This window comes from Populus alba, chromosome 1 (assembly GCF_005239225.2).
Source record: "Populus alba chromosome 1, ASM523922v2, whole genome shotgun sequence".
Classification (NCBI taxonomy): domain Eukaryota; kingdom Viridiplantae; phylum Streptophyta; class Magnoliopsida; order Malpighiales; family Salicaceae; genus Populus; species Populus alba.
Window position 1 is genome coordinate 44,461,338 of NC_133284.1, and position 26,734 is coordinate 44,488,071.

The 26,734-nt window shown below is 36.5% G+C and overlaps 1 protein-coding gene across 3 annotated transcripts; it reads right to left on the reverse strand.

The window, feature by feature from the left end:
* Positions 1-224: 224 nt before the first annotated feature.
* On the reverse strand, positions 225-26,591 carry LOC118043386 (increased DNA methylation 1). Of its 3 annotated transcripts, none has more exons than XM_035051348.2 (10): positions 26,192-26,590; positions 22,886-22,972; positions 12,003-14,825; positions 11,381-11,504; positions 10,707-10,789; positions 5,529-5,770; positions 4,801-4,887; positions 1,725-1,824; positions 947-1,148; positions 225-853 (listed from the first exon to the last, which is right to left on the reverse strand). In XM_035051348.2, exons 3-10 carry the CDS (start codon positions 14,724-14,726, stop codon positions 279-281), a joined length of 4,137 nt encoding a protein of 1,378 aa, XP_034907239.1. In that variant the 5' UTR covers positions 14,727-14,825; positions 22,886-22,972; positions 26,192-26,590; the 3' UTR covers positions 225-278. The 3 variants fall into 3 exon arrangements, with proteins under 3 accessions (XP_034907239.1, XP_034907240.1, XP_034907242.1); XM_035051349.2 differs by having other exon boundaries at positions 24,810-26,590; XM_035051351.2 differs by lacking the exon at positions 22,886-22,972 and having other exon boundaries at positions 26,192-26,591.
* Between the last annotated feature and the right edge of the window lie 143 nt (positions 26,592-26,734).

The following is a 26,734-nucleotide window of genomic DNA, read 5'->3' on the forward strand; positions in this document are numbered from 1 at the left end:
CTCATTATTTAGACCATTCCCGCAAATAAATATGCATTTTGTGCGTTAGTTTTTATCCTTCTCCGTTTTTGTTTAGTTTACCCATGCATAACTGTGAGACATTGCTTTTGTTCCCTTTCGTAAGCCTCAAGGATCAGAACCATCCCGAAGCTGCCGAAACTTTCAAGTCTCTCTGCTCTATTCCTATATTTTCTACTGCCTTTATGCTGCAAGATGAGTGTGTGTAGGTGTGAGGTGATGAGCAACAACGAGAAAATAAATAGTTTACAATTTTGTTTCTATTTCTCATTTAACTTACAGACTTGCTGTGATGGTGTGTCCGGAGAAGGAACATAACTAATACATTGAACAATACAGGCCACTTCACCTGGGCCTGGTCCTAGGGCCTTTGAAAGTTGTTCCTGCAAATCACTACCTTGGGTTTCTGTCTTCTTGTCTTCCTTTTTAGCAGCATGTTTGTTAGGGAAAAATTTTCTATCAGACTCGACAAAGGGCATTCCATCAGAACAGAGTCCTACTTCAGACGAAAGGTTATTTACCATGGGTGGTGCTCGTCCTAGTCCTTCAGCACCATCATGAGTTTCCCTTTCACTGCTTGGTTCAGATTCTTGCAATTTCTGGCTTTCACCATGTTTGAGCTCTGCTGAGATACCAACTTCATCAAGGTAGTTACCTTGCCTTTCACTGCTAGGTTCAGATTCTTGCAAATTCTGGCTTTCACCATGTTTGAGCTCTGCTGAGATACCAACTTCATCAAGGTAGCTGTTCTCATTGGATTGCTGCACCAACTCGGTGGCATGATCCTCCATGGGGCAAATATCTACTTCAGTTAAAGGTGCTGCATCACCCAAGTCTGAATGACCAAAGAAAATTCATCGATTTCTCAGAAAATTGGAGATGATCAACAGTAACCTGGGCTTCTTTTGAAAAGGGAACGAATACTCACCTGATTGTGTATCTGCTTCTTTTGTTTTGTACAACTGTTTTTTCAACAATATTGTTCCAGGGAACACCATGAAGTTTATCTTGTTCAGACTTTGCTTTTCATCTTTACTCACTGGTATGAAGCCAAAACCCTTAGTCCATGTCTCAACTAAATCTGGGATGGCGGATATAACAAGCTTTTCCACCTTGAAGGAAATTAGCATCTGGGACCACCATCATTGAGGTTAAAAGGAAGGAAATGGAAATGTTGATCACAAATAGGCTTGTTATTAGAGAAATAAAAAACTCAACATGCAGCTGACATGTGAACCGTGACAACTTGAAAACCAAAACACAAGCTACAGTATGTAATGTGAATAATCAGTATAGAAATGACGGTGATGAGCAAAACAATACAACAAAAAAGAACTCAAAACACGAGGAGTCTTGAGAGCAATTGAAGAACTACAAGGAACAATCTGAAATGACATTGGTTGGGGTCACAAGGATATGATGACCTAAATTTTGTAAAGAAGGGGACCAAAGATAATGCATAGTAGCAAACATGCAGGCAACCCATACAAGTTCAGATATTAAAGCTTTGATGGTATTGAAATTGCTTTTCTAAAATCCAATTAAATACAGATAAAAAATGTTGGATCAGTAATTAGGCCTTGCCACCCAAAATATAGCCCCAAGTCCAAAAATACAGACACGTAATATCTTCTTTTTCATTTTCAGTTTTTAAATTTCACAGATATATGATAGATACCTAAGCATGGGTTTAGTTTGAAATATACCTCTTCAATAGCAGTTATAAGGTGTCGACACATCCCCTGACGGCGATAGTTACTGCAAGTTGCAATGAGGGGCATCTCTGCAACTGTTACTCCATGCACCCTGCAAAAAAATGAGATTTTAGTTCCAATATAAAATTGCAGACAAAGCAAATGCAGGGCAAAGAACACAACTCTCAAGATCAGAAAAGCTAGGAACATTTCTCATAAATACTCCAAAAGCTGAACATATAATGACCATCCCATCCCAAAGTAGATTATCAGAAAAAGTGATTCTGCAAAATCCTAGCATTTATCACCATTCAAGCACAACAAATAACTGCAAACACTGCACATCACTAAAGTTTCTAGCTATCCTTCCCTTCTTAAACACGGAAACAATTCGATATCAAATCCTCCAAGGTTTATGGCCAACACCACTTCCAAGCCCCAAATAAGGCACACATCATATTTCCATGTATTTCTTGGAACAAGGCAACGGAAAGAAAAAAGGGTGATTCAACACTCCAGTGCTATTAAGATAGATGACACAGATCTGGAGACAATGTCTTATCCAGCCTTCACTGCACCTGAAACATATGGAGGATAATAGACCCAGAAAAAGTTTTCAACTAAGACGGAACCTTATTCTTCCAAATATGGTTTACCAGAGTGATATAAGACTGGTGGGGTAAGGTGGGTAAAACAAGATATTGCATCCCTCAGCATCCGGTTACTCTAAAAGGTTAAACCCTTAGATTGGGAGTTTTAAATACTATCTAATGCATAAATGACGACCAGACTGCCTAAGAAATAGAAAAATTGTGGGCTGTCTTGCTTAGAAAAAGTGGAAAGGCAATTACAGTTTGAGAACAAAAGTTATAAGATTATGAGTACTTATGGAGAGAATAGCATGCAAAGAGGCAAAAGGAGAAAACATAAAGAGGGAGAAAAGCACAAAGAGAAGAACTAATAAATCATGCCATCCAAACAAACTAGAGTAATTTCATTCAATAATCTAATCTTGATGTGCAGGAGCTAGAACTGCAGTAGCTTTCATATAATTAGGGTTTTTCTTTTAATAGTTTATTTGAGTAATATTTATGATGATAGTTTGGACAGCTAAGATTTAGTTATTTTTAAGGGTAAGAACCTATTTTACTTAGTTTTTTTTTTTTTTTTGGTATTTTAAGGACTGCTATTACTGTAAAAAAAACAATTCTGATATTTTGATAATTTTATTAAGAGTTTGTTATCTTTTTTCTTTGGTTGTGTTAGCTATCTTTTGCCTTTTCTTCCGATATCAGTTGGTATTAGGATGCTAAACCAACTCAAGCAAAAGGTGTTAACCATGCTTGAAATTAGAGTGGAAGCCAAAAAGGAGACTTTGGAAGCTGACTACAACCCCTTATACATCCCAGAAGGTAGTCATAAGGGTCAAGGCTCTTTTCATGATGTTGAAGCCATAAACCATATGGTGTGAGGTGGATTGAAAAAGGGAAAAACACTGTATTTCAAATGGAGAGAGAGTGTTGAGGAGCAACAAGCACTATTTGTTGAGGAAAAAAAGAGTTATGGATCGGAGTTTTTTTGCCAATATATGATGATCAATGTGGATTGAGATTCTCCACCAATCTACAATGTTTATTGTGATGATGAACTTGATAAGGAGAACAGTGACAACTATAGCAACAACCATGAAAAAATAGCAACTAAATGCAAAGATTGCATCGTTGTAGTTGTTTCAGAAAAGGAATTCATCAGCTTAAACCGTTAAGTGCTTCATACAAATTCAAGAATAAGCTTCTATAGAGATTACAGTCTATTATCCATGACAAGAATTGGGAGGGAATGAATTGCAAGTACAAGTTTGGAATCCTAACCATGAAGTAAAACTACTATTAACCATATATGTATATGAAACGGAAAAAAGGTTGGCGATTTGTAATTGGACACCCTTAGGATTGAGGCAAGAACGGTTTCAACTCGAGGACAAGTTTCTTCCAACCCAAGGAGAATGATTCAGGAGTTAGAACTACAATAGCTTTCATATAATTAGGGTTTTTCTTTTGATAGGTTATTTACGTAATACTTATGATGGTAATTTGGATAGCTAAGATTTAGTTATTTTTAAGAACAAGGGTTTATTTTGCTACTACTACTGTAAGAAAACAAATATGATATTTTGACAATATTATAAAGAGTTTGTTCTCTTGTTTCTAGTTGTCTAGCCTAGACAACCAGCCTTTGATGGTGTTGGTTATCGTTAGCAATCTTTTGCCTTTTCTTCCTACATCAAATCTCAACCATGCATCAAACCCCAAATTTAGAAACCTAAATGATAAAGATACCTTAAGGAATAAGAGTGATTACAGTTAACAAATATTGAGAAGATTTGTATACTACTGAAAGTTTCAGGAGTCTATACAATTCGCTGCATCATAAATGATGTTTTTTCTTTTCTTTCGCCCTCATTGAGACTTGTAAGAGCTAGATGATGTCAAGGACAAATAAATGAAAATAGTTGTGTTAGGAAGACAATGCATGCCTTTGGTGGGGAATCAAGAAAGACAACAAAGGGAATTATTATTTGATTATTTAGGAATTTTAATATTGTATGATAATTGTAGATATTTAGTATTTTTAGGTATTAGCATTTTATATTTAGTACTTAAAATAGAATTTTAGTTTCCTTATGGAACTATAACTTATTAGTTTTTTTCTATTTTATTAGCATCATATTCCTACAAGTTCCAAACCATTCTTTAACTTTGACCTTTAAAACTCATTATACTTTTAACTGTGGTCAAACTACAAGCTGCAAACCCTTTTCTTCTACCATCCCAAAATCTAAGTGTCTCTAACTCCACCATCAGATGATGGTAGACAGTTTAATATGCCACACATCATGACAGAAGTTTCATCAACAAATTACGGTTCATAAATGGAGACAAACCTGTCTAACTGAAATCCTAGAAATATTTCAGCATCAAATATAAAATCACAGAATCAAAGGAAAATACTTGAAAGTAACGTAATTCCTACAGGCATGATTCAAATTGTAAAATGTTAAATATTCTGAGCAAATAATGCATATCACCTGACAGATGCTGCAGATACAAGCACATCATCTTTCTCCAACACCACAGTGTAAAACCCAAAGAAATTTAGACGAGCAAAATCTGACCTGAAGATCATACAAAAAAGAAAGCAAATAATAACAATAAAACATCAAGTGCAATTATATTTTCTCTAGGATAGGATTGAAAGATTTTGCAAAGACAAGCATCAAAGGTCATTTATAATCATCACTTCTAATCTCTAAATACAGTAAGCTAAATTGCATAACTCCACCTATGATATCAACACTATGAATTAAGTGCCATAAGCTTTCTTATAGTTCCACTTGCTAATAGTCTTTTAGGATAGGTAACCTCTATCCTCACATTTCTAGATCTGTCATGGAAGGAGATCTGAAGCAAGTCAAGAACTGAAGCAAGGGAATGCTTATATAAGAAACTAGATGCATGAGGCTGTTTTATATTTTAGATGATGATTAAGCCAGGATACTCTCCATCCATATAGGCTCACAACTCTTGTTCTATAACAACATAAATTTGTCGACATATATGATGAAAAAACTTAAAAGTTGCAGTTTGTTGAAAGTGAGGCATGTCTAGCTCAATGCAATATAGACAACAAACCAAATCCTATGTTTTCTAAACTCTGGCAAAACACAAAACAAGATGAATGATATTTACATAAGATGCCTATCTTTTAACAGAAGATACTTGAAAAGAAAAGGATTGCAAACAACAAGGCACTCACCCCCAATTGTATAAAGCATGGGGTATCATGTCTATGCCTGTTCTTGGGTCTACCATAGATTGAAAGCATTCCTCCATAATGGTAAGAGCAACAGCTAATTTTGAGTTGCATTCTGCCTTGAGGGCAAGTCTTTGAGCAGAAAGAACCTTTTGATCTTCATGAATGCATCTGAGAAGAGTCCAACAAAAGCCATCAGCTATTGGATTATTGATCCCAACACGAGAATGAAGACCAGAGTACACCTGCAAACACCAGCAAACCAAGTCCTTAATTAGGAATTAATAAAAACAGATGCAATGAAGGCTTATTCAGCGGGCACTGTTGGTTTAAACACAAAATCTCACAACAAAAAAAGAAATCAGAAAAACTGGGAAGCAGGCATGGAGGATCATTTAGTTTCTTTGTTGGAAATAGCAAACTAGATCTGTTTTAAAGTTCTATTCTTCTGCAAATTAGCTTCTGCTAAGCTTTTACTATTTTAAATTGATAGTTTTCTATTAGCTTTATCTAGCTTAGCTTGCTTTGCTTTATCAAGTTTGTTTGGCATTATAGTTATCCAAATAATTAGCTTGTTAACCCCCTGTAAATGGGACTGTGTAAGTTAGTTCACAATAAGAGAGAAATAAATCATTGAGATTGTTTGTGCAGAGGAGTGTTGTTGCTTTTGTCTAAACCAACATCTGGTATCAGAGCTTGAAGAAATACTCTTGAAGAGATGGCATCTAACCTGGTACAACTTCAGGTACATGTACTAGCAATAGAAAACCATGAAAAATGGTGCATTCAATTCAAGGCACTTTTTAGCTCACAGGATCTGTGGGATATAGTTAGCAATGACTATACTGAACCCACCCCTAATGAAGAAGGTGCATCCACTCCATAACAGAAGAATACTCACTAGGATTAGGGGAAGAAAGATAAAAAGACTATCCCTTATTTATATTTGAAAAGATCCCAGAAGCTGTCACAAGTGAAGAAGTGTAGGACAAGCCGAGAATCATCTAGAAAGGAGTAGAACGAGAGAAGTCCGCACACATTAAAAGGCGTTTGAAACAGCACACGTGAAAGAAGGTGAAGCTGTGTTAGATTATCATTCCAAATTAAGTGGATTTGTTAATCAAATGAGTAGAAATGGAGAAAAACTCAATGATACTTGAGTGTTAGAGAAAATGGCACCGCCTAGTTTTGAATAAGGTGACAGTAATAGAAGAGTCCAAAGACTTGGAAAGCATGAGCATGCAGGAGTTGTTGGGATCACTTCAAGTGCATGAATTGCGCATTTGAAAAAATGACAATGTTAACAGCTATGAAAGCTTGTCCTTGAGAATATCAAAGGAGGACAAAGAAGAGGACGTGGAGGCTTCACATACCATGGGCATGGAGGACATGGTGGCTCAATGCACACAAGGAATGCTTAGTACAGTGAAGGAAAAATGAATGTTCAGTGCTGGAATTGTAAGCAAGGCATTATGCCAATGAATGTCCAAACTTTATCAAGTCTATTTTAGGCCATAGGTTCTTTTATTTTAGGCAATAGATGACTCTAATCTTCTGTAAAAATCCTGTGAGTTAGGAATGTGGGGCTGGTGCACCATTTATTGCACACTAATTTAGCATGTAGAATAAACAAATAGATCACTTCCTATTTAAAGGAGGCTTGGCTGCATAAAAAAGACAGTTTTGAAACATTTGTTATCAAACCATTAATGATCAAACGGTTATGAATTTGAATCTTACCACCTTCATTCTAACTAATTAAATTAATAAAATTGCACAAAATAATGGTGGGTTTGTGCAAGTTTCAAACCCAAAGAGCTTTCATTTAAAGGGGTGTGTTAAATAGTATTATAAAATCATACTTGGAGTCTTACCTAATAGTTTAAGCTTTTGAGTTAAGATGGTTTTTGACATGATATCAAAACCTAACCCCCTCTTCATATATGCTGCCTTAGTCTTCCATCCATGCTTCGTGTGGGGATGTTAGAATCCCACATTGAAAACAAAACACCAAAGTTAATACCCTTATAAGCTCTTGGCAAACCTCATCTCATAATGTGCCTTTTGAGATGAGTTAGGCCTTTTGGCCATTCTAACTTCCTGTGGACTCGGCCCTTTAGTCTCCTCTGGGATTCTGCTTGTTGCCCTTTTGGCTCTTCCAAGTTATGCCACTTTAAGCTTCCTATCTCACTCCCTCTCTTAAATTCAACATCGTATGTCTGTTCTGGGCTCCTGCTAGTAGCTCTTCTGGGTCAGGAGTGGGCTTCTTCCTAAACCTCTCTCTCTCTCTCTCTCTCTCTCTCTTAAATTCAACACAAAGAAAGTTGACAACATGGCAAACTTTGCTAAGGAATCAAACAGCACATAGGAAGAACCAACATTGCTAGTTGTTGGCAGTGGTATGCTTGAAGGTGAGAATGTTTGGTATCTGGATTTAGGAGCAAGAAATCAAGTGTGGAAGGACATGAATTATGGAGCTGCAGGAGAATTTTCGTGAACATGTTAGTTCTGAAGATGCTTCTAAGTTGCCAGTTGCTAAGAAAGGAAATGTGGCCATATATCAGAAAGATGGAACAACTGAATTCATCTCATATGTGTATTACATGCCTAACATGAGAAACAACATTCTGAGTCTTGGACAAGTACTTCAAAAAGGACATGAAATCCACATGGAAGGGAATTTTCTTTAGTTAAGAAATGTTGAAAGGAGACTCACTGCTCAAGTGCAGATGACGGAACAAAATGTTTCAATTGCTTTTGAAAACAGTAGCTAGGCATTTGCATATCCAACAAGAATGAGCATGAGATTGAAAAATGGCACCTACCTTATGGTCATCTTAATGTCCTGAAACTTCTGTACAAAAATGATAAGTTGAGAGGACTACCAAGCATAAAGGAGCTGGGTAGTGTGTGTACCACTTGTGTACTTACTGTCATTGAGATTGTATGTGCAGAGAAGTGTTTTTTTTTTTTTTTTTTTTTTGTGTGAGAGTTTGTGTTTAAACCAACATCTAGTATCAGAGCTGGATAGTGTGTGTAACACCTGTGTACTTGGGAAGCAGGGATGTCAAGCTTTCCTCACTAGAAAGACATGGAGAGCAACAACACAATGGCAGCTTGTACACACAAACATATGGGGACATTTTGAACCTATGTCAATTGGAGGTCATGTGTACTTTGTTAAGTTCATTGGGGTTTATTTTCTTAAGGAAAAAAATTGATGTATTTGAAGTGTTTAAAAGGTTAAAGCTTATACTTGAAAATGAGAGTGCTAGGAAGATTGTCACAGTAAGATTAGATCGAGGTGGGGAGTATACCCCGGCTGCATTTCAATCTTTTTGCAGGGAACATGGGATTAGATATCAACTTACAGCTGCCTACACATTGCAGTAGAATAGGATATCATAAAGAAAGAATTGTATGATCCTGGATATGACCAAAGAAAGAATGATGCCAAAGATGTTTTGGAGAGAAGCAGTAGCATGTGCAGTGCACTTGAACAAATGCCCCACCAAAAGTATTCTGCACAAAACACTTTATGAAGCATGGAGTGGAATTAAGTCAAGTGTAGCAAATCCATGTAAATTTGGAATTGTTGACTATGCACAAGTACCCGAGGCCAGACGAATGAGACTAGATGATTGTGAAGTAAAGTTAGTGTTTGCAGGTTACAATGAAGATTCTGAAGCTTACAAGTTGTATGATCCTCTTTCAAAGAAGCTGTTGGTTAGTAGGGATGTTATTTTTTATGAGACAGATGCATGGAAGTGGGACAACAATGACAAAAATGTGGAGAAAATTGTACTAGAAGACAATGAGGCTGATCAACATCCAGGAGTTGGGACAGCAGCAGCAGCAACATCACCATGTCAATCAACACTACAACCAGCAATACAATCAAAGGAACAAGTGGAAACTGTCACTTCCCTTTCAAGCTCAACACCAACTCTACGAACAAGGAATCTAGCATACCTATATGAAGCAACTAATGAGCTAGTCTATGATAATAAATGGATTCAAGTCTGTTGTGTCTATATGCTGATCATGAGCCCCTAAGCTTCTAGGAGGCAAATGAAATGGAATGTTGGAAGATCGCTAGGAAAGAAGAAATACAGGCTCTTGAAAAGAATGACACCTGGACAATGACTACACTCCCCCCTCAACACAAATCTATTGGTGTTAAGTGGGTTTACAAGATTAAGAGAACTGCGGATGACAATGTTGATCATTACAAGGCTACGCTTGTGGAAAAAGGGTACAGACAGAAATATAGGATTTAATATGATGAGGTGTTTGCTCCAGTGGTCAGATTTGGTACGGTGAGATTAATTATTTTAATGATCTCTTGCTGTGCAAAGACACTTCTCTGCACAAACAATCTCAATGATCTCTCTCTCTTGTTGTGCACTAACTTTCATAGTCCCATTTGTAGGGAGGTGAAAAGCTAAATATTTGGATAATTATAAAGCTAAACAAACCTGTTAATCCAAAGCAAACTAACCTAGATAAAGCTACTCAGAAACAATTAGTCTAAATTCAATAAAGCTTAGCAGAAACTAATTTGCAGAAGAATAGAACTCTAAAATAGATCTAGTTTGCTATTTCCAACAGGCACAACATACTCTACAAACTTCATTCATGATTATGATCAATAAAACAAAGGGTTCGGTATCTTTACCAGGAAGCTATTTATCTTGGCATGATTATTTCAATTAATTACTAAAACAAGGTAGAAACATTGTAAAGGAACAAATAGAGAAATTAAAAGAAATTAAAATATGTAAAAGCAGGCAAAATTTGTAGAATCATCTAGGTTCATTCAACAGTGATAAAGATGCAAGCAATAACTATCCTAAATCAACATTACAAAAGCACAGGGCTCCATAAAAATCAGGGAACTGGCATTTTCCAAAACAAGTGCTTTTCATGTCTGGCTCCAGGAAATTAGAATAAGAGTCTGCATTAAATGCTACATGCCAAATTTATGGAAAACATAAATAAGTTTTTCATTAGAAATAAGGAAACCAAATTGTGATGTGTTATGTCAGATACACAAGATCGACATGCTAGGCAACAATTAATCACTCTTAAGCACTTGAAGCTTCACACTCCTAGAAGGGTTCAATTTGACATCCAACGTACTTAACAAATTAACTAACTTTGAAGATAGAGCCAAAGTACCTCTTGACAGCTTCCACTACAAAACCAAGCATCAGAAACCAGTCCTTCATGTGTTTGTTTTCCTTTTTGGCATGCCCCATGATCTGCAAAAAATATAAACACCCGGTAAATTTGAGACTCAATATTATGGAATAGGGTAGCGGAAGGGGTACAAGTCCACATACGATTATGAAAAGCTGTGAGCAATCAATTACCACGGAAGATGAAAATAAAATCCTAGTGATTAATAGGATAGAGAACCACAAACAATAGCTCACTGACAGGATTATTATGCCAAGCTTATACATTCAGCAAGTTAGTTAGATTTTCTAGAATAGGGTTGAAAAAGATTAGATTTAGAACAAGTTATGATCCAAGAAATTAGTATCATCAACTTGCAGTTCTAACAAGTTTTCAACATTATTGTCTATGACAGTAACAATATAAAAGTTTCCCCATTACACGAGAAACAAATCTAGTTCTATTTTAACATGTATGTCCAGCAAAAATAATTTCAAGCCACCATAATACGTAGAAATTACCCACTCCAAGAAGCATGAGCTTTAATTTCATGTACAATTCATACTTTAACATGTGCATCCTGAATCAATTCTCAAGCCATCCATGGACGTTGCAAGGAAGTTTAGATTCAATGAAAACAATCAAGCTAAACAAAATGGAGGTTGGAGACGTACATTTGTGCTCACACTGCAAACATTTATAAGCACCAACAGAACTCGAAGCCTCTTTATCATTGACCAGATCCCCACATATCCAACAGGTGCAATTCGGGCAATACCAACTGCCTTCAGGAAGATCCTGAAGTACAATAAATAAATTAAAAAAATGTTGATTTCGCTACTGTAGCTAGAACAAAAACAATCTTAACTCAGAGAGAGAAGTCATCATGCTCCTTGTGTGTAACTAGTCATATTGACATTCATAAAACCGAACTGCACAATTAACATGGTCGTTCCACCACTTGCACATTTTCCTCCATTCTACTCTGTTTCAGAACTAATTATCTGTGAACTCTTGCAATAGTAAGGACATCAATTATTTGGAATGCAAACAGGAAAAATGACCATAAATATTGCTATCAAAATGCTATTTATTTCCCAAAAGATTTGACAACCAAAATATTGAGACACTAATGGCCATGTCAGTGCATCTTAAACCACAACTTAGACCACTTATAGTTGCTAAATAGTCTGCTTGAGACAAAAAAGAACAAAGAAAAAAGAAACAAATAATTATAAGAAATCTATGGGAAAAGAAAATGCACCATAAAACACAGCAGAAAAGCAAATGGCAAACCTCTGTACACAAGCAAGCTTGATGAAAAGTAGAGGGGCAATTATCACAGCATATCAACTCCCCACCATCACCGCACAGCCCACATGAATCATCATTCTTATCATCTTCATCAGCATGAACCACTTGGGTACCACTTTTCCTGCTCTTGTATTCAGCAGACCATGCTTGCAGCTGACATAAAGTAAAAGGCTTTCCAGATTCCATGAAAAGGTTTGAACATGGTCGGTTAAGCTTGAACCCAGCATGGCTGTTAAACTTTGTAACTGAAAGCACCATATTGCAGCACTTACACATGATGCCATCCTTGGTAACCAAACCATCTTTAATCACAAAATCGTCTTTTAGATTTCGGTACTGGACTACATCTTTTACAGACAAGACCCCAGCATCTATCAACCATGACAAAACCGTCCTAGATCCCATTCTTGACCACTTACCACCCACATAATGCTTTCCTAGTTTGCCCAGATTTCTTGGGAGTAGCCTGCAGCCGCCCTTTTTCCGTTTGCGCTTTGAGCCAGCTCTTAATATGCAGGATTTCTTTTTAGAAATAGATCTGGTGGCACCTGGGCTAAAATCTTTGTTCTTGATAATGGCTGCAATCAACAAATCATCATCATCAATTTGGCAGCCAGTTGTTTTCTTTTGTTTGTATTTGGGACCATAACTATTGCCATGCATACTCTTTAATTTTGTACCATTTTTCACCACCTGATGTAGGCAATTATCCAAAGGGGAGGACTTCATGCAGATCTTTTTAGTTCTTTTGATAAGCTTCTCTTCAACTTTGTTTGACTCTAATGGATTGCCAAGCACATCAATATTTTCACTTTGGCTTAATGTGGTTGATCTGATTTCTGATATTTTTCTGGACTTTCTACGTATCTTTTTCATAGCTGCTTTATCCCTTGTTTTGAACCTCGAAGCTTGAATGCACTGTAAACCCTCCTCTTCACTGAATCTGGATTGCTGCAAAACTCCTGAAGTCACAACTTGGGCAGAAGTTGGCTCATCATGGTGGATGGAGTCCATATGACCAGTGCCATCATCTGGATCAACTAAGTTGCTGTCTTGATGAGGGGAAACAGATTCAGACGCCCCATGCACTATAATGTTCCCAGCAGTAACAGGAAAATCATTACATTGGCAACTACACAACTGGGCAGAAGTGCAATCTGTCCCACAAGTTAGCCAGTCAGTCATATCCACACCGCCTATCTTGTCCTTACACATGCTGCAAGATTGATTTCCCATCCCATCAGAACACATGCCTTCTCTGTCATTCATATGAATAGATACATCTATCTGACCTTTCACCATTGATTCATGTCCACATTCTGAGAAAGTCCTGTTGCCAGATTGTACATCACAGTCATGGCAGCTTCCTTCACAAATTGTTGATGCACTTTTAGTGATCGGACAAGAATCACTATGCCAAGCCAACAAATTTTTCTGAGCAGACTCCTTTCCAATGCCATCTTCCCTTTTCAAATTTCTATCATTCACTAAGCTTCGTGCAGCTTTAACCATGCATCCCTTTCTCAGTACGCCAACCTTCCGATCAATGAACACAACATTAACAAAGGGATCTAAAATACTCCACTGATGTGCCAAGGCTTTGGCAAGATCAGATTTATCCATGTCTTTCTCAATAGTAGTCAATGTATCTGAGAGATCAGACCAAAAGTGACTTATATCAGCCCATTCCTTACCATTGCCTTCCTGCACCACCTTGTATCCATTTGCGAACAAAATTTGACCACACAGCCTCCACACTTTAGGGAAATCACGAATTAATCTCCCCTCAGGTGATTGATAAATAGACTCCATATATTTTCGACTGGGTCTCTTGCGCTTTCCAACACACCAACCCAAAGCTGAAAGTAAGCGGGTGATATGACTTTGGAGAAAAGGACGAGGATCCATCTTAGAATCTGTCTTCGAGATAATGGAGACATCCAATCCTGATGAATTGAATGCCTTCGCTCTTTCCTCTGCATTTAAAGGGGATCCAGGTTTCCCAACAACATCTACAGGTCTTGCAAGCAATATCCTTGTTGCGTAGCTCTCTTGGGAAACAGGTGAAGCAATAGCTTTGCCAGCAACACCATCTGAGTTTGGCAAACTGCACTTCAGAACATCTGGCTTGCGTGCATCACCTTTTCTGTCTATTTTTGCATGTTGCTTTAACAGATAGCTGGTGGATACAACACCCTGAGAGGATGATTCGACTAAATGTAATAATACTGTTTGGCTCAGTGAATCCATATCTGCAGCACCTGTACCATTAACAATCTCTTTAGGCAGTAAGGACGAAGTCAGAACTTTCAATGTATCAGGTTCAGTGTCCGAAGGTTCATCAACTGCAAACTTCATTCGCTTGACAGTCTTATTCTGGCTAGTGCCCTCCACAAAGGTAAATCTTTCTGTAAAACAGCCTGAAGCAGTAGCCCCTATAGAATTCTCATTCACATCAGAATCCTCGATTGACAAACTTACAGGAGAAGAAAGAGTAGTGACAGCTGAGTATTCATTGTTAGTATGCAGCGAAGGATCTGCAATCTTACAGTCCTGGCTCTTTAAATTAATAACTCCAGCACCAATACTCCTCTTACCTGTCCCACCAGTATCTTTGCCAAAGAAAATATCTGCAAAAATACAGCGCTCTTGATGTGACCCCTCAAAGCCATCACCCCGAAAATCATCAATTGCCGAACTGGTCATCACTACAGCCTGACCAAACTTCTAGATTCTCCAAACTTTTCCACGCATATGCTCTCAAGCCAAATGCAACCATCCATTAAAATTTAAAAGTTGCATAAACTGGTGAGAAACAACAAAAACAAAAGGAGTAAACAACCAGGTCTTAGTGACTGAACAATCATGCACTCCTATTAGCAAAAAACTAATAGTAAAAAACAATGTGTATGGTAAAACTCTACATTAAGGAGGTATAACATAAAAAGTAAAAAACAAAAGAAAAGCAGATGCATATAAGGTAATGGCATGTTGAACTTCTAATGTAGTTCGTGTTCGCTCTGCACCTACAATGCGTATGGATGAACAAATTCCACAGAATTCCCCTCAAAAGTTGTAAAACCTTGCATTACATGCAACTCAAGGAAATCCAAAATCCATTGCATGCAAAGAAATAATTTCCACTCCAATTGCACTAGGAAAAAATTAGGGGCATGAAGGGAAATTTATGGATTTGCATGGCAAGAGTATATTACTGATGGAGGGAGCACCTAAAACAGATCATTTTAACCGATCCTAAGTTTAAGAGGAAATATAAAGAAATAATCAGGTAACCAAATGCATTTAATAATTTCCATGCAGAAAAATTGTCACTGATATAACAGAAAAAACCAAGATGAAAATCCCAAAAATTAATTATTTCAACTGCCCTGGTTGTTAAGGAATCATTTTTCAGCTGGCTCATGAGGAGTTAGACCATGAAAAGATAAAGCCACTCCTTTTGTCTATACCACCACCCAATAGACCAAACCAACAAGTAAACGCAAATTAAGAAAAAAATCAAGCAAGAAAAAGGAGGATTCAAGTTTGGCTATCCAAGCTGCCATTTCCAATTCAAAGAAAAGTGAAGACAACATTCCCAGATAAATCAAATGGCAATGCTAAAGCTAATCCCGCTCTATGTACCTCCATCTGCTGTGTCAAAGATGAAAAGAAACAAAAAAAAAAAAAAATAGGTCTCCAGAGGATTTTAATGCACTTATGACCTCAATGGTCATTTACAAAATCCAATGCAAGAGAATTGGATACCCATAATTCACCATGTGCCATGCTCTTTTGTTTCATTAACATAGGACATCAATTAGCAATACTTCCTCCATTCAGTTCTGTTAAGGGCTAAGTTTTTTGTAAGTTTTCATGATTCTAGATTATTTTTTACCACTTAAAACAAGTCATATTACCCTCCAACCTAAATGCCATTTATCAATGTTACTTTAATTAGAGAAGCAAGATCAATAGATGGACAGGAAGATAGATATATAGATAATAGAGAAGGAGTGATAGAGAAGAAAAGCCTCGAAGTAGGTATAACTATCTTTCTGCCGATAAGTTAGGAAAGTTAAGAATCTTGATATATTTTATGCCTCCCCCAATAGACAGTTGACCAAGCAAACAACATCTAATTCCATAAGTCAACAACTCCTTCCATCTGTATGACTATCATCAATCAGTAACAGCATCATCAACATATATTAAAGTATTTTTCTATTTGCTAGATGGCAACACAGCATCGATTAAGCAGTGTATCTAAAAAGCCTAGAGAATGCATAAGGTTCTCTGCTATTTAGCTGAAAATGTGATATAGATATAGCAATTCTTAGTCCCCAGTACGGGAATAACAAACATGTCAAAACGCAAGCTGACATGAGCAACTGTAACTGTCGCGTGCATGAAGTTTTTCACCCAGTGAAATCATTACAGCCCATTTCATAATAAATTGCAACACATCAACAGTCTAAAAAACTGCTAGATGTTATCAGAGTGCTTAAAACCATGGAAAGGTTCTATGTAAACTAGTAGAATCTATTCTTGCATACGTAGTTTTACTGTGCAGTTGGATTTTTGCTTGAAAGTTTGTGTGCATCTATTCATAACAGCAACTTTAGTGAGGAATAAATATCAAAATTCGCACATTGAAAGAATATTATTTGTGCATGTTTACCATAAAAAAGCTAGTAAAAAATGACAAGCTACTTAATCATCTAAAGAACAATATATGTGATTATTGACAGGTTTGTTTAGGAAATATTATATGCACAAAAATTTCAGTAGAATGCTGATCATTCCAATTTGGCGCTCTCAAAACTCTCGTAGTCTCTTGTAATATTTAATTCTAAATTTTCCTAAGACTAGTGGAAAAAGAAAAGCTGGGGGCAACATTACAAAATGTAATCCAAGCTTGAACTTAATTGCTAGAACCATGGACTCAAATAACAACCATCACAGGATGGAACTGAAATCCAATGCCAAATGGAGGTAATTTTATACTCACAATTGTTACAAATCACGACAGCCGTTACCATGCTAGTAACAAATTTGGTGACTATTGCAAATGTTACATGTACAATCAATGATGTTGTGCTGTCAGACCATTACCTTAGAAAAAAACCTGAATTGTTTAGTTACATTTTTCATTTCACGTTATAACTGAAGTCAAAAGTGTTTTACTAAAATGAATTAGTTTTATCTTGTATGTGTTACAATTAATATTTTGTAGTTGGATTTTAGATTTGCATAGAAGCACATTTAAGAAGGTTTTTGAATTAATTTTTTTGGTAGTTCTTTTGCGTTAATATTTTTTTGGTAGTAAATGCTAGATTTTGGCTTAATCCTTTTCATCAGTGCATGTCTTAGGAATTGGCTTATGCAATTTGAAGCTAAATTGTTAATCTTGATTGTGTGATTAGGCAAGACAAGTACTTTCATGATAATATGATATTCATTTAAAGTTTTCAGACCATAATATAAACACATATATATATGCACAAATTGATAAAGAGGGAAAACTAGCACATGAACCGACAAAAGATGACCTCAACAAAGAACCCCCCTGCACAAAATTTATGGAAAGAACAGAACAAAAAAAGGAAACAGATAAAATCCCATACTTCTGTCTTACATATCTGTATGTACCTCAAATACACATGAAAAGATCAACCAGAAAATATGGAAAAAATTAAGTTCGAAGATTAGGCATCGCCCTAAGAAGAAGAAAATGAAAAAATCTCAACAACTACAAAATTTGGTGGAAATGCTGTATCTGTTTTTCTCAAGAACTGTTGAAGATTCTGAAGCAATCAAGGCAGATTTGAATCTGATCTGAACCTGATTTATGGGAAATGAATATAGAAAGCCAGATTTTCTTTCCCATAAATCAGGTCCAAATAATAACACCTATTTATGTGTAGTTAATAGCCTTCCTAATATAGATTTGTAGATGGTGTATATAATCAGGAATATATTCTGAAATAAGATTGAGAAGTAAGAATTCAAGAATTCTCCACATGGTATCAGAGCTCTAAACCGAGCCAGTTTTTTTCTTTTCTTTTCTAAACCTATCTCTCTCTGGATCTGGAATTTCTTCTCTTATCTTCCAATCTGTTTTTGACAATCCTAGTAGCAGACCTGTCCAGATCTGAAAAAACATGTCTGAAAACACTACAAAAGAAACCCAAATATCAAGTGAATTCCAGAATTTACAGTCATCCTACCGACTGAATGGAAGAAACTATCTGAAGTGGTCACAGATAGTAAAAACCTTTCTCAAAGGAAAGGGAAAGATTAGTCATTTGATGGACAATCCTCCTAGTCCAGAAGACCCAAAGTTTACACTCTGGGATGAAGAAGACTCCATGATTATGTCATGGCTATGGAACTCTATTATGCCAGAAGTCTGTGGGCCTTGTATGTTTTTGGTGACAGCAAAAGACATATGGGATGCAGTGAGACAGACTTACTCTAAAGTGAAGGATGCTGCGTTAATCTATGAGATTAAGACGAAGCTTTCAATGACCAAGCAAGGTAATATGATGGTTATTGAATATTACAATACTATGAAAAGTTTTTTGGTTGGAGTTGGACTATTATCAAGATTTTAAGATGCAGTGTAGTGATGATGCTGTGATTTTAAAGAAATATGTAGAAAGAGAAAGGATCTTTGAATTTCTTGCAGGACTCAACATAGAATTTGATCAAATGCGAGTCCAAATACTTGGAAAGGAATCTCTACCCTCACTCAATGAGGTATTCTCAGTAATAAGGGCTGAAGAAGGAAGGAGAGCTGTGATGCTGGATGCACCAAATACTGAAGGATCTGCTATGTTGATAACTAATAGCAGAAACATGGGTGATGCCATGAATGGTGCAGAAGTTGGGAAGATTGAAGGAAAAAAATTCCCTAAAGATGATTTGTTTTGTAACTATTGCAAGAAGGCAGGTCATACAAAGGAGACTTGCTGGAAACTCCATGGAAAACCACCAAGGATGGGGCGTAATGGAGGATACAAATGGAATCAGTCAAGAGGACATGCACATTTAACAAATTCAGAAGAGACAACCCGTGAGTCCAGCATCCCAGAAGTGGGGGGATTCAACCAAGAAGAGATTGAACGCCTAAGGATCCTACTCAACACCATGGAGAAACCATCTGGGTCATGCTTTCTTGCTAAAAATGGTAAAATTCTAATTTCTCATGCATTTAGTGCCTCAAACAAGGACCATTCCAGCATCTGGGTCATAGACTCAGGTGCAACAGACCATATGACTCATTCTGCAGGTTCATTCAAATCATATCAGCCTTGTCCTAGCAGTCAGAAAATCACAGTTGCTGATGGATCTCTAATCACAGTAGCAGGACAGGGAACAATCCCTCTTAATCACTCATTGAACCTTAAACAAGTGCTACATGTCCCTAACCTTACTGCAAATCTGTTATCCATTCGAAAACTAATCAAAGACATAAATTGTAGTGTAACTTTCTTCCTTGATCACTGCATATTTCAGGACCTAGCTACGGGGAAGATGATTGGGCAGGCTAGAGTCAAGGATGGGCTGTACATGCTTGGACTGCAAGGCAGCAGTAGTAACTCTCACCCTCTATCATTTATTTCAGTCAATTCTAATAAAGATGATGTTTGGAACCATCATCGTCGTTTAGGACATCTTTCATTTAAGACTCTTAGTCACATGTTTCCATCCTTATTTAAAAATCTTAATGTGGAACAATTTCATTGTGAAATTTGTGAGTTTGCAAAGCATCATAGAGTGTCTTTTCCTATAAGTGATTCAAGATCTATGTCTCCATTCCAAATAATTCATTCTGACATATGGGGTCCATATAATGTTCCCAATATTTCAGGAGCAAAGGGATTTGTAACATTTATTGATGATTGTACCCGAATGACTTGGGTTTATCTTCTTAAAAGAAAAGCTGATGTAAGTCACATCTTTCCAAACTTTACAAAAATGATAAAGAATCAATTTGGGGTTAGCATTAAGGGGATTAGAACTGATAATGCTAGGGACTACTTTAATAAGATCCTATCACCATACTTTGAAAAGGAAGGGATTATTCATCAATCATCTTGTGTTAATACTCCTCAACAAAATGGGTTAGCCGAGAGAAAAAACAGACATCTTCTCGAAACTACTCGAGCTTTACTTTTTCAACATCAAGTTCCAAAACACTATTGGGGAGAAGCTGTTTTAACATCTACTTATTTGATAAATAGAATACCTTCAAGAGTTATTGGTTTCAAAAGTCCTTTAAACTATTTATCAGAATTCTTTCCAAAGAATAATTTTTATTCTAAAATTCCCCCAAGAATTTTTGGGTGTGTCACCTATGTTCATATTCATAAACATCACCGAGACAAACTTGATGCTAGAGCTCTAAAGTGTGTTTTCATAGGGTATTCTGTCACACAAAAGGGTTACAAATGTTATCATCCACCTTCAAAACGATTTCTTGTGTCAAAAGATGTCACTTTTAATGAAAACCAACCTTTCTTCAACAAAACTTATCTTCAGGAGGACAAAACAGACACGGAAGATAAGAATACAAATGTTTTTGACATTTTTTCCTTCCAAATCCCATCACGGCAGCAATCATCTTTGAATTCACCACCCACTAAATCTCCAAACCTTACAAGAGAAACTCTGCAGGGTGAAACTACTACTACTGACCGACCTCTTCAGGTATATAAAAGAAGGGTACAGCCTATTCAAACTCTCATGCAAGCCCAAGAATCTGAACCAGAGCAAGGTAATGAAACTTCTCATCCATCCTTATCTATTCTTAATACTAATGATCTTGATCAGCCAATTGCAATCAGAAAAGGGATAAGAGAATGCACTAAGAATCCCTTATATCCTATAGCTAACTTTATGTCATTTGAAAAGTTTTCACCATCACACAGAACCTTTCTCTCAAAAATAAACACCATACCTATCCCAAAAACCTTGCATGAGGCTCTAAGCAATGAGAAATGGAAAATTGCCATGAGAGAAGAGATGAATGCTCTAGAGAGGAATCAAACATGGGAAATAGTTGAGTTACCAAAAGACAAGAAACCAGTAGGGTGTAAGTGGGTCTATACTCTGAAATATAAAGCTGATGGCAGCCTTGAAAGGTATAAAGCCAGGCTAGTTGCAAAAGGGTATACACAAACTTTTGGGATAGACTATCAAGAAACATTTGCTCCAGTTGCTAAGATGAACACCATTCGAATTTTGTTTTCTCTATCTGCTAATCTTGGATGGTGTATGCAGCAATATGATGTAAAGAATGCTTTCTTACATGGGGAGTTGGAAGAAGAGGTGTTTATGGATCCACCACCAGGGTTCAGTCACTCTCTACTTCCCAACCAGGTCTGCAGACTAAAGAAGGCACTCTATGGACTGAAACAGTCACCTAGAGCCTGGTTCGAAAGGTTCACACAAGCCATGGTGTCAATGGGATATCGACAAAGTCAAGGAGATCATACTTTGTTCATAAAACACTCCATTTCAGGGGGAGTTGCTATTCTAATTGTTTATGTTGATGATATTATAATAACAGGTGATGATCTTGTAGAAAGGGATATATTGAAAAGAAGACTTTCTGCAGAATTTGAAATCAAAGAGCTAGGAAAGCTGAAATATTTTCTTGGCATAGAAGTAGCACATTCAACAAAAGGGATTTTTATCTCTCAACAGAAGTATATTCTGGACCTTCTAAAGGAGACAAAAATGGTTGACTGTAAACCATGTGAGACACCTATTGACCTAAAGCACAAACTTGACAATGATGAGGAAGGAGTCACAACTGACAAGGGACAATACCAAAGGCTAGTTGGTAAGCTGATCTACTTAGCCCACACTCGACCAGACATTGCCTATGCAGTGAGTGTGGTGAGCCAATTCATGCATAACCCGAAAGATTCACACCTACAAGCAGTTTATAGACTTCTAAGATACTTAAAGTCTACCCCTGGAAAAGGAATCTTGTATAAAAAGCATGAGAATCTGAAACTTGAATGCTACACAGATGCTGATTATGCTGGTGACTTAACAGATAGGAGGTCAACATCAGGTTATTGTACTCTGCTGGGAGGAAATCTTGTGACATGGAGAAGCAAAAAACAGAATGTTGTTTCAAGATCAAGTGCAGAAGCAGAATTCAGATCAATGGCACTTGGAATTTGTGAGTTGCTATGGATAAAGATTATCCTAGAAGATTTAAGAATCAAATGGGAAGAACCAATGAGATTATACTGTGACAATAAGTCTGCCATTGGAATAGCACACAATCCAGTGCAACATGATAGAACTAAACATGTGGAAGTGGACAGACACTTCATCAAAGAAAAAATTGAGAGTGGACTGATTTGCATACCTTATGTGCCTACTGGGGAACAACTTGCTGATATACTTACTAAAGGTGTGCAGAATCCTTCATTTAAAGGTATCTTAGACAAGCTGGGAATGAAGAATCTCTTCCATCCAGCTTGAGGGGGAGTGTTGAAGATTCTGAAGCAATCAAGGCAGATTTGAATCTGATCTGAACCTGATTTATGGGAAATGAATATAGAAAGCCAGATTTTCTTTCCCATAAATCAGGTCCAAATAATAACACCTATTTATGTGTAGTTAATAGCCTTCCTAATATAGATTTGTAGATGGTGTATATAATCAGGAATATATTCTGAAATAAGATTGAGAAGTAAGAATTCAAGAATTCTCCACAAGAACCTTTATTTTAAATTCCCTATCTACACTTTTTCATCACTCTTGCCTTATTTCCTAGAGAATTATAAATCTTACTAATCACATACTGAATAAAATCTTCAGAAAGGCTTGTTACCCACCATCTCCATTCAACATTCATGGTTCATTGGAAAGGAAAAACCCATGTCATATACCGAGTTCATGCGATCCTACAGTTGCGAAAAAATCTGCATTAAAACACAAAGCCAATTTAGACAAATACAGAGATGCATTTTAACACCCAGTAAATCACAGTTCAACATACAATGATAGAACGCTAGAAAAACCTGCATTTAAAAGAGGAAATCAATTTAACAAAAATAAAATAAATGGCACATTAAAAAGATAAGATAACCATTAAAGAAAAGTGCTAGGCTTGCCTGAATTTATAATCCATTGTCTTTCCTTGTAAACTAGACAACAATCAATAATTACATCACTAGGCACACATGAATAACACAAGGAACTAAATCGTGTCTGAAAAAGGAAAAAGGCAAATGCCCAATTTTGGTCCAAGTGAGTATCTAGGATGGAGCTTTTGGAAATAGCTCCACCCCTCAGTATTTTTGTATGCAGACGTTACACTTAAGACTCAAACTTACATGATGTGGTTACAGGCCCAAATATTGTTGCACCAAAAAATGACCTCTAAACTGAAGAAAGACTAGGCATCCCAAAGTTCCAAAAGTATCAACGCAAGAGATCATAACTATTAAAAGTATAAATCCAGATACTGAAGAATCTATCATCTACAAATCCCCAAAGCATCCCAAAGTTCCAAAAGTATCAACGCAAGAGATCATAACTATTAAAAGTCTAAATCCAGATACTGAAGAATCTATCATCTACAAATCCCCAAACATTTCAGATTTCACAAAAATCCCATAGAAAGAAGATTGGGCTTAGGTTTCAACTCAAACCATAATATCACGTGGGATCTCAATCTTACATACAATTCCAACCAATTTGAACCATAAACGTTCGTCCATTTTCCCATTACATTTTTATGTCACATGAGGCTTAAGGCTAAAAAGGCTTCATAAGTTAAAATTATGTCCAACAGAGATAATTATTTCTCCATGGCAATTAATAGGGAAAACCCCACAGTTGAGCTTGACAGCATCACTTCTTATCTTATAGTATGCTTTCTTCAAGCATTAGAAAACAAACAAGCATCGAAATGGGACTTGAAATTTCATTATTGTAATAGAAAAAGATCTACATACTTAAGGAATATTTATGTTCTTTCCTCACAATCAAATTCAGCATACAAGAGCTATGGTAAGAACATTTGATGTGAAGTGACAAGCCTTGTTCAGAAAGGCCTATCATGATACATAAATAGAAAAACAAATGTTTTGATGTCTAATTAGCATGTGGAGAGAGAGAGGGGGAGAAAGGAACTGGCTTGGCAAATGCATGTCAGCAAACAATAAAAGAAACTATGATGAACTGAATAATACCCCATATTCATTCTGTTTTGGGATAAATAACAAATGAATAAGATGCCCAAAATTCTTGGATTTAACAATCTTACTACAGAAAATGAAACTTATTATTGCATCTTCTGTTATGCCTCCAAGTTCTTTATGTGACTGCATGCCTGAGGCAAATCGATGAGAATTGGATATGGCATGGGCCTTAGTGTTTTATTCATCATAAAGTTGGTTTATCCTCGCAATCCAACATAGAAATCCCTTGATCCAGAAAACAACTGACATGACACAAGGAACATTTGGGGAAAAAAGGAAATTTAGCATATCAAAGGATTATTATAATCTATAATTCCAACTACCCAAATCACACGGAGATATAGCAACCCAAAAGATTACACTAAATCAGCAAGTTCTCTAGTAGTCACATGATCATATTTATATTCCACAAATCACACGGTGATATAGCAACCCAAAAAATTACACTAAATGAGCAAGTTCTCTAGTAGTCACATAATCATATTTATATTCCACACACCTAAACAAACATATTTGTGTTCAGATCATCAAGATGCTAGAATTTGGATCTTACCATAATTGCAGCTGTCCGGATTCATTCTCTTGTTGGAAAAAAAACGAAGGAACCTTTGCAGAGCAACAAAAGCTACAGTCTTAGCTTCAACACTGGTATAATTGAGTAATCCAAGTTATATAACAGTGGCCAGCCCTTGGAAAATGAAACAGTGCTACCAACTGCTCCAGGTGACAATAATTATACCTGTAGACTGTATGTAGTATACTACCCTCTACCTTACCCTGCTACCCTCTGCTTATATGCCACATCATACCCTCTGCTTATACTACCCTCTTCCCTTATACTACAAGTATCCCAAGGAAGACAAAAACTATCAAGCTAACTTACAACTATTTACAATTTACTTAGCTAAAGCTCACAGATAAGGGGGAGAGAGAGAGAGAGAGAGAGATCAAGTATTATTTCTATCCCACCAATGCAAAACCTTCAACCTGCATAAGGAAGCATCCCCCCCCCACCCCCTCCAAATCAACCAAAATGATCAGCAAATGTCAACATTTCCTTTTCTTTCTGTGTAAGACTTCTGGTAGCAGAACATGAAAACTTTCATCCAAAGTGGCTTTTGCAAGTCCATTACTCTACACTTGAACATGGCTAATACAAACAGTTCCCTCAAATATGGTTTGATATGAAACAAACATAGTTCTTTGTATTCTCCATGTCTTTACAAGCTTCACTTCTATAGATTAGTAGGGTCATCTATTATTGAAGACAGAGAAGGTAAGGTTGACATCAAATTAAATCTAAGTCATTCTTCATTCACTTGTGTGTCCTAAGCAAAATCCCATTTCACAAAAGGAACCATCCTACTTATGCCACAACAATATATAAAGCCAGATAATAAGTGCATTAAGTATTGAGCTCTCAACTCTGCTTTCCAAGACCTTAAAAACTCAAATAAAAGGCAAAAATCTGCCATGCAAAAAACAGCAGCTACTCCTGATTTCTGCCTCGAAAATACCAGTAAAACGTACCGAATTCTCCTAACAGAAAAGCACTAGAGCTGATATCCATAATCTAATAGGTCATCTATTATAAGGGCACTAGAATTTTACACATCCTATGATAATCAATGAGAGAGAGAATGAAGTGCCGCAGATATAGCATAAAAACCCCATGCATTGAATCAAAAGAGGATAAAACAGCACAAAAAAGAAAAACAAATTAGAGAAGGGAATCCATCAACTTATATCCAGAATTCACAAATCTGAAAACTCAGATAAGCACAAATAGCCAAAAGCCAGAATCCAAAAGACCCAAAATTTACACAGATCACCAAACGCCAAATCAATTACCTCCAAAACCCACATTCAAATTCCCACATTTCAATCAAATAGTTCAAAAACATATTAAAAAACCGTAAGAAAAAATGACCTTACCTCAACAATGCAACTTGGGATCAACATGCAAAGAGGAGCAAAGCAGAGAAATTTGATTGAAATAAGTGAAGAGGAGTTGAAGATGACAATGGGTCTTCTTCAAAAGTGAGATTGACATTAAAGACAGAATATTTAAACCATAGAGTGAGCAATAAAAAATGGTTTTACTTTTAACCTCATCAAGTTTCAAAACTGGCTAGAGAGAATGAAAGAAAAGGGTATCTATAGCTTCGGAGAACCCACAGTGGTGCTCTCTTCTACAATAGATGCATATACCTCTCTCTCTCTCTCTTTCCTTCTTCCTCTCCTTTTCTCTCTACAACTACCATGTGCATGTATGTCATGTGTACACAACACCCTCTCTTGTACTGTTTCTCTCTCTCTCTAAAACTGACCTGACCACTTTGGTTTTTTTTTTTTTTTTTTTTTCCTGTTTTGGGTTTTCTTTTAAAAAAAAAATATATATATATATATATATATATATATATATATATATTATGTCATTTACTGTCCCAAAAATCCCAAAAAAATATGTTTTGGGAT

Bases quoted from the DNA above. Each gene is read 5' to 3' on its own strand.
- LOC118043386 (XM_035051351.2), bottom strand. From the start codon at position 14,726: ATGACCAGTTCGGCAATTGATGATTTTCGGGGTGATGGCTTTGAGGGG. The intron at 1,149-1,724 runs GTATATTTCAAA...TGGTGGTCCCAG, and splicing joins TTATAACTGCTATTGAAGAG to ATGCTAATTTCCTTCAAGGT. The intron at 854-946 runs GTGAGTATTCGT...TTGGTCATTCAG, and splicing joins AGAAGCAGATACACAATCAG to ACTTGGGTGATGCAGCACCT.